Consider the following 9058-nt stretch of genomic DNA (forward strand, 5'->3'; position numbering starts at 1 on the left):
GATTTCACCAAGACACTATCCTACCTGTATGTAAGCAGGCCAGGCTGCAGGTTACATTTGTGGCCTGCACAAATTTGTTCTTTCCTGACGATTCTCCCTCCCCCCTGCTATCCCCCTGTGTGATGTGCTTTGAATATTCTGGTGCTAAATCAGTATTAATGATGGTTATTCTAATAATAATAACAATCACCATCATTTTAGGGAAGTGAATATTAGTAATAATTGTTATGATGGCATCCATCTGTTTCGAGAGACAATGGAGTGCGCCTCCGGGGGTGTTAGTAGTACTAAAGTGACTCCCCTCTGGAGTGCAATGCTGGGCAGTGTGTAGGGAGGTCCTGGGCTGCTCAGACAACAAGACACCCCCCTCCCCGGTCTTGCTGATGTGGTCCAAAGGAAAGCAGAGCAATACATTTGGCACCAGCTTGGCTGCAGGAGTTGCCAGAAGGAAGCATACAAGTCGTCACCCAACTATCTTAGGGACTCCACTCTGGATTTGTGTAGAGCTTGCTCTAAAACAGAACCTCAGACCTCTGTCTAAGTCGTAGTGACGATGTCACACCGCCGTGATGATGTCACGTTCAAGACTGACAACAAATAAAGAGATCCACAATCCCTTTTTTCAAATTTGCTTTTTTATTGCTCGATGCCGATCGACAGCAGTGCTGCGCTAGCTGTTTGACAGGAGAGGAAGCTCTGAAAACACCGGGCAGAACTTAGGTAGGCGTTGGTTCAACAGAGTTAACAAAAGAGGTGACAGAAAATGTGCTGGAAAATTATTTGCCTCACGAATAATCAGTCGATGAGGGGAAAGAAAATCCCCGAGATTTGGGTGGAAAGACATGGGCCCTGAGCTGTCCCTGTTCCCTGCCCCATCGATCAGCTGGTCTCTCCCTGCTGTGCTCCCTCACTTTCCACAGGAGGGGCAGTCACTGGGGTAGTAGTCCCAGTGGAAACCGATGGCGTCAATGACTGAACCAGAGCTGCCGCTGAAGTAACGCAGGACGGTGTTTGGGAAGAGAGGAGCTGCGTTGAAGCTGGTGCCTGTGTCCTTCCCAAAAGGGAAGTAGCGCCCCTTGTCGGTGACGAACACAAGTTTGCGGACGTAGCTTTTGTATTTCCCGGAGACTTGGATGATGGACTCGCCAGGGTGCAGGAAGATTTCCTCCAGATCGCCAGAAGAACCCCCCACGTAGTTGCTCCACTCCTTGCCGTAACGGACCTGGAGACTGGAATAAGGTAAAAGACCGACTTCTTAGGCCATCTTCTTTCTTCCCTGATAGGCCAACAGCCCAGTGCAGAGTTAGCCACGCTTAAGCCCCTTAAAACAGAAGGTCTCAGTGGTCCCTAAATCTGCTCTTGATTCCTGTACCCAAAGGATCTAGAAGTTCTCTACAGCCTTTCCATGTTATCATTTCGTTTGGCGCAACCAATTCACATTTGTTACTCATTTGCCTTGCGCAATTCACATAATTGCGCTGCCGATTGCAAGGACACCCCCCATTCCTCCCCCAATATTCCTAATTTGTTGCTGAGAAATGTGGCCCTTGACCCAGGAAACACTTGGTCATGTTGTGCGAATGCCTGATGATCGTCTTCCAAAGCAACTACTCTATTCCGAACTTAAAAATGGAAAGCATAATGCTGGTGGTCAGCAAAAAAGGTTTAAAGACTGTCTCAAGGCAAATCTAAAAAAATGTAGTATAAACACTGACAACTGGGAAACACTGGCCTGTGAGCGCTCCAGTTGGAGAACAGCCTTTACCAAAGGTGTCATGGGCTTTGAAGACACTCGAACTCAGGACACAAGGGAGAAACGTGCTAAGAGGAAGGCACACTTGGCAAATCCACACTGTGATCAACTCCTGTCCAGAAACATATGTCCCCACTCTGGAAGGACGTGTGGGTCCAGAATTGGCCTCCACAGTCACTTACGGACTCATTGTTAAAACTGTGTTTATGGAAGACAATCTTACTCGGCTACGAGTGATCGCCAAAGAAGAAGAAAGAAGAAGAAGAAAGATAAGTTGTAATAAATGATACAACTCCTCCTCTCCAACTATCAAGCTCTCCAAAACAGAACATGTTCTCCTGCTAGTTTTATGCAACGAGGCATCAAACATGTGACAGAAATAGAAGAACTTAGGTTGAAAGCTCTTTGGGGCAGGGTCCTGCATTTGATGACGCTGTAGAAAACAAACGAGGGATAGAAAGTTTGAGTAGCCAATTTCAAACAAGAGCGAACCCAGTATTATAATCTGGTTCAGAGCTCTGCACTGGACTCTTGGACCTCAAGTGTTTAGTATAAGGAAAGCGGGTTCTCCGTTTTCTTTTTGCTGTGGAGCCTTTGACTGCTCTGAAATGGTTTTGCTGCTGGCATCAAATTGGCAAACAAGCATATTCAGACATGAGGCTTAAAGTCACTTTCACAATTGAGGGTTAAGGTATGCACACATTAAAATGGCTAGAAACACAGCAAGACTGTTTCCCCTACACACAAACATATCTTCAGTGCTTTCTCCTACAAAAGGAACAGAGGGCACTTCCAGACTGCTGCTGTTTTGCAGGCGACATTCAGCGGCATGCTGGAAAACTAGTCGATTTTGTTTTATTTTTCAATTTCTTATTAGGCTTCTATCCTGCCCTTCCTCTCAAAAGATGCCACAGAACCATAGCATTGTAGAGTTGGAAGGGACCCCAAGGGTCATCTAACCCAACCCCTCCCACAACGCCCAGGAGCTCTTGCGCAACAAACCCGCTCCCACCTCCCCCAAAAAATCCTGGACTATTTGCAGTAAGGTAAAGTGATGGGGAAATGTACTGGAAAGTATACGATAAAAATTGCTTGAATCTCCCTGCAAACCAATCAGAATGGATGCTCATCTAACCTCCCTGCAATTTTTATTAAGGGCAAATGCTCGATACACAGGATGTGTGGAAGAGAAAGGACTTTCCAAAGACTGCCCTAAATTTCCCCGCAAAGAAAGGGTTCACCTTATTTTCAGGTCAATCCGTCCACCTATCGCTTTTTCTCCAAACCCTACAAGCGGCCAAGCCACGGCCTGTTCCCAGATCCCCACCAGCCTCCAAACACTTACCCCACGATGTACCACCGGTTCGTCCGGATCCTTATGGCAGTTATGGGCCCATCCAGCTGGTTCCCAGAGTGGGAGAAGCGTTTCCCGCCACCTCCGCCGTACTCGCCAGAATAGGAAGAAGAACGTGGCTGAGCTGGAATAAGACCCAAAGCAACACAGAGCAGATGAGCTTCAGCACAGCAGCCTAGCCCTGCACTTGGACAGCGCCACGGCCTGGGGGGCAGTGACACCTCCCTCCCCGCCCCGTCCGGCCCCCCTTGGGATTTACCTGTGTTGATGGTGATGCCGCAACAGAGCAACGCAAGGAGAGTGAACCAAAACATCCTAGAAAAGAGAGTGTTGCGGTTTTTAAAAAAGTCAACGCGTTGATTTCAGTACTTTTACATGTTTGTTCTATCCTCCCTGCCCTCCCATATCCGTTTCAAAGTGTCATCCACATCCTGGTCCCGTTCCTCTAATTTTATCCTTCACAACAGCCCTGTGAGGTAGGAGAGGGTGGGAGTAGGTGAATTGGCCCAGGTCACCCACTGAATTTGAATGCTGAGAAGGGATTTGAAGACAGGTGTAGGGATGATTGCGGAGTGGGGAGTGGGGTCCGGAGGGAGCACACTCCCCACCCGCAGGCAGCCTCAGCCTGCCTGCACGCGTGCCCTTGGGGTGCGGAGCACACACACCCCTCACAGACAAAGCCACGGCTGTCTGAACATTGTTGCCTCTGTCTAACCTTTTGCGGTCTCAGTAGTCTGCGGTGTCCTGTCTGTGGACCTTTGTCTCTGAGACCTTTTATCTCCTTCATCATACACTGTGCAAGGGGAAAATGACGCGGTGGAAACAGGTGCCAAAATAACTTTGTACCACCCCAGTATCTCGGGACCGGAAGATGTGTAAAGGTCACAACCCAAAATGTATCTGCTTGGTTTGCATATTTGTCTCAATAAAAGGAGGCTCCACAGGGCTGGCCGGCAGCTCGCTTTCAGCTCACCTGTGTGCAGCTCACCTGCATTATCAACTCCTGCCTCATGTCCCTCACTTCAACAGGCCTCTCCAACCAAAGCCTACCCACTCACTTTGGATACAGGAAGCTGCCTTAGTCCATTGGTCCATCTAGCTCAGGTTTCTCAAAGAAGGACTTGGGTCTCCAGCTGCTTTTGGACTACAGTTCCCATCATCCCTGTCCTGCTAGCTAGGGATGATGGGAGTTGTAGTCTAAAAACAGCTAGAGACCTAAGTTTGGGGAATCTTTGATCTAGCTCATTACTGTCTATGCTGTCTGAATTGGCAGCAGCTTTCCAGAGTTTCAGGCAGAAGCCATTCCTACCCCTACTTGGAAATGCCAGGAATCGAACCCGCGACCTTCTCTGTGCAAAGCAGATGCTCTGAGTTGTGACTCTTCCCTCAGTTATGAAATAGCAGGTGTTCCAAAGAGGTCTGAGACACACCTGTCAGAGCACTGCTTCATTACACTTTCAAACCTGATACCCAAGCCAGCTTTACATCTATTTCTTTTTTAAAAGGAGTTCCTGTAATAGGATCAGGACAGCCGACTCCACGAAGGCCCTGTGCTACGTGGACTTTGCCATGATTTGTGCAAAGTTGAGCTTCCATTGGAAATCAAACCAAAGCATAATTTGAACCAAATTCACCAAGCATAGCCCTGTTCTCAGCCCTGTAAAAATGCAAAGAGGGAGTGCTTTTGAGCATGTGCAGAGTGACTTGCATTCACCCTTGAATAACCGCAACCAGCTTGCAATGAGTGGTAACGGCTTCTGATTAAGAACCATGTTAACATTGCTCAGTCCAGGCTGCGCATATGTTGACGTGGTTAAGCCAGTGGTCTGCTCTCTGCTCTCTTTATTAATACCTCTTAATTTGCAGCTTTTAAACCATTTTTCTGGAGCGTGGCCTCTGGAAAGTTGTCCTGGCTCAAATCCCATGCTGGCAACCTTAGTTCTGTGAACTAGTGGAGAGTCAGATGTTGGGAGACTCCAGCTCCCATTCTCTCTCACCACTGGTCATGCTTCAGTGATGGCCAAACTTGGCTCGCCAGCTGTTTTGGGACTACAACTCCCATCATCCCTAGCTAACAGGACCAGTGGTCAGGGATGATGGGAATTGTAGTCCCAAAACAGCTGGAGAGCCACCACTGTGCTAGATGGAGTCCTTAAGAGTTTGGAGTCAAGCAACATCTGGAGGGCCACATACCAAACAGCTAGCCAGCCAGCTTAATCACAGAATCATAAGAGTTGGAATCATCTTTTTATGTTCTGATGTTCTTTGTATACTGTGTTAGTTTTATGATGTTAGCCGCCCTAAGCCCAGCTCCGGCCGGGGTACAAATAAATAATCATCATCATCATCATCATAATCATCATCATCTAGTCCAACTCTCTGCAATGCAAAAATATGAAGCTGTCCCTTACAGGGATTGAACCTGCAACCTTGGTATTTTCAGCACCATGTTCTAACCAACTGAGCTATCCAGCAGATCTTGAAAAAAAGCCAACAGGTCCAAACCCCTTAAAGCCAACAGTCAACCCCAGGCAGCCTTGAAGAGAAACCCCCAAGTCCCTATAGAAAGACCTTGTTCTCAGAGAAGGCCTCTTCAGAGCCTCCTGGAAAACAGGGTCCACTAGAAGCACCCCCTCTCCTTAAAAAACCCACACACAAAAATATCTGTTGTGAGGCTAAAATGAGGAGGGGGAGAGGCATGTTTTATGCCACCTTCAGCTGCTGCAAGGAAAAGTGGGATACAAATGCAATAAATAATTATTTGCGGAAAGGGTTGCGCTCAGACCCCGACTTACCTTGCAGCCTGCGCAGTCCTTGGGTGGGCTGGGTGCTCTGTGCCTGAGATCTGCAGAATTGGCCAAAGGGGAGCTTCGGGTTTTATACTGTCCCTGAAGTACGATATGGCGCCACCTTATCTTGGGAACCTGCCTGCTGGGCAAACACCATCCATCTATTATAAAACACTTTAATTGGCATTTTCCTGGGAGGGACCCAAACAAACGGGCCCTCCCTTTAATGGCCCATGGCAGCCACCTGCTGCGCTGGGGCCTAGCGTGGGGTGTGGGGAATCCTGGAGCCCCAAAGATGGAAGGGAAACAGCATTGTCCAACCCTGATGTATCCTGGTCGCCTTTGGAAAATGGAGGGAACTTTGATCTCCCACCAAATCTTCACATTACTGCAGCTGTGTGGCCAGTGAAGATCTTCAGCGCTTAAATGAAGAATATTTAAATGGCACAATCATTGGTTTTTATTTGAAATATCTGGTGCTTGAAAAACTGAAAAAGAAGGTGCTCATAGAACTCATGTGTTCAGTTCCTTCTTTTACACATGCCTTAATCCAGACGAGAAATGGCACAGGCAGGTAAAAAGATGGACACGTTGTGTTGACATCTTTGAAGATTTTATTTTTGTTCCTATTAATAAAGCAGCACCTTGGTTCTTGGCTGCCATCTGTTTCCCAGTCTTAATAGAACCCAATATATGAAACCAATCCATACTATCAGGAAGTTAGATCTTCCTCTTCATACGTATCAAGAAATTATATGCAAACAGCCTTGCATTCTGCTCATGGTTTCATTGAGAGGCTGTTCCCAATCAAATGTGGGAAGTCAAAAAACACACTAAAAGAAGTTTCTCCAACAATGCTATGGAAGGTTCAAACCTGAAAGTGCCACAACAGAATGACTTCAGTGATTGTGGAATTTCCACCTGATTTCGAAGTCTGAATGCTCCATTGGTAATCTCCTGAGAGTGATCTAGTCTGGCTCAGCCCAGGGATTTAGCCTAGACTTGGAGCTGAACCCCATGGGGGGAGTGATTTGTCTGGGCGAGACTCTCTGGGTTGTACCCTGACAGGAATGACTCTCTCATTCTCCCTCTCCCGACATTTTGGCTCTCCCGGAATAAACCTGTAAAACAGCAAACGCAGAGTCACCACTATTTCCAGATCCCTTCTAACCACAGAGCACAGCAAGGAAAGACGTACTATGGGGAGAGAAAAGTCTGCTTTGTCTCAGCTTCTGCCTGTGAATCTGGGCACCCCACAGTGGGAGGTGACAGCTGGGATGCTGCAAGGCCTGACCCTGCCTCTTCCTCCATGGTTCCCTTCAGGGACCAGCACATCATTCTCTGAGGATGACTCCTCTACTAGGGACATGGCATCAGCAAAGATGGGGATGGGGACAACCCGAGAACCAGTTGGCTCCACCTGCCATTGGTCCTGGGCCCTGCCTTTCACTGGCTCTGGGTCCGCCTGCTGTTGGGTGGTGTAGCCTAGTGTAGTGGTTATAATGAGAGACCGGGACCCGAGTTCAAATCCTTGCTCAGGCACGAAACTTGCCGAATGAACTTGGGCCAGTCACCACCTCACACTATTGTTGTGAGGAAGATTAAAGAGATGTGTGTTGAAAGACAGGATCGTTGTGAGCCTAGAAGGGGAGGGTGGAGAGCTCCTGGGAGGAAGCCTGAGGTAAATTGCTAAAAAGCACATGGGATTTATTTTTTATTTTTTTAGAAAATTAGCACAGAGAGGTTGGGTGAGAGCCTTGGCATGCTTGCTCTCTCTACTTGAAGGGAATGTTTTTTTCTATAGTCAAAAGATTGGCATCCGTGCCATTTCAGAACACCCCCTTCTGCCCACCCTACTACTGACCAAAGGAGAAAATGAAAACCCAAAATGCTTTGTGCTGTTTTCTTTTTCCTCATGTTCACATCCTTGCTCAGCCTCAAAGCTCTTAACAGGGCTGCTCCTCGGCCTCTGGGTTTAAGATGGGCCTAGTGGCTTCATCGCAAAGCAGCAAAATGGTGGAGAAGGAAGGCAGAGGCAGCTGCGTGCCTGACAGCAATGAGGAACGAGGGACATGCTCCGTTCTGGGGCCGTGCCCTGATAATGCCCTTTGAGAATATTGCCAGAGACATCTGGAAAGTAGCAACTCAGGCAGACCTCGCCCAAGATGAGGTTGGGTGCCAGGCCTGGCCCATCCCAGGCATATGCTGTTCTGAGAAAACATGGGAATGTCCAGAGGGCGTTAGGAGGACAAGGGCCTTCCGAGGCCACCGCACCCTGTCCCCACGTCACAGCAATGTGTGACCATCTGTGTGAGTGTGTGTGGGAGGAAAGGAGGAGATCCAGTTTGGGGCAAACACAACCTTTGCCAATGTTTTGGCAAGGAGGAGGAAGTGGCTTGTGCGATTCTGGTTCCCTGCCACAAACATGCAACACGCTTTAGCTGAATTCAGCACAGGTTTGATGCATGCACCCATCGCCGGCTTTAAGGCGTACCTATTCAGTGTTTCATTAGTATTTATTATTGTTGTTTATTAAATCTGTATACTGCCCTACACCCATAGATCTCAGGGCAGTTAGCAACACAAAATTACAATAATAAAAACACAATATACGTATTAACAATATGGGTGTCTGCTATCTGAAGAGTTGGGGTGTGTGTGTGAGAGAGAAAATGGGTACAAAATCAAGGAACCCAGTGCCCCTTGCAGTCTCCTATTTTTGGATACAATACGGTCCCTTTCCACTCCCCACCTGTCCTAGGCCTTACTCCTCCCGCCATGCCTCTTCCCAGGTATCAGGGCCACCTGAGGCATAACCCAATATCATGGGTTCAAGCCCCACTTCAGGTGAAACGTTCCTGCGTTGCAGATGGCCGTACTAGATGATCCCACCCGGATCATCCAGTCTGGAGGGTCTCAGATCCCAGCCTTCAACTCTTGTTGAAAGCGGGGCGATTTAACACATGAAAACTCTAGTTATTCAATTCACGTCCCTTTATGAAACATTCCAGGCAATATCTCTAAGGAGGTTTTTTTCCCCTCTGCGAATTTCAGACCGAATTAAATGAAAAGGTACAATTTGTCCAAACAGATTTTGGGAGCCCAGTTGGTTCCATATACAGCACGGGGCTGATACGGCCAAGGTTGCAGGTTCGGTCCCCG

The 9058-nt window shown here is 48.0% G+C and overlaps 1 protein-coding gene across 1 annotated transcript; it reads right to left on the bottom strand.

Moving 5' to 3' along the window:
• Nucleotides 1–617: 617 nt before the first annotated feature.
• On the bottom strand, nt 618–6423 carry ZG16 (zymogen granule protein 16). The gene is made up of 4 exons (XM_080977950.1): nt 5903–6423; nt 3367–3422; nt 3099–3231; nt 618–1229 (listed from the first exon to the last, which is right to left on the bottom strand). Exons 2-4 carry the CDS (start codon nt 3419–3421, stop codon nt 908–910), a joined length of 510 nt encoding a protein of 169 aa, XP_080834076.1. The 5' UTR covers nt 3422; nt 5903–6423; the 3' UTR covers nt 618–907.
• Nucleotides 6424–9058: the final 2635 nt, after the last annotated feature.

The sequence above is a fragment of the Podarcis pityusensis genome (genome assembly GCF_964106645.2).
Source record: "Podarcis pityusensis genome assembly, chromosome: 13".
Classification (NCBI taxonomy): Eukaryota; Metazoa; Chordata; class Lepidosauria; order Squamata; family Lacertidae; genus Podarcis; species Podarcis pityusensis.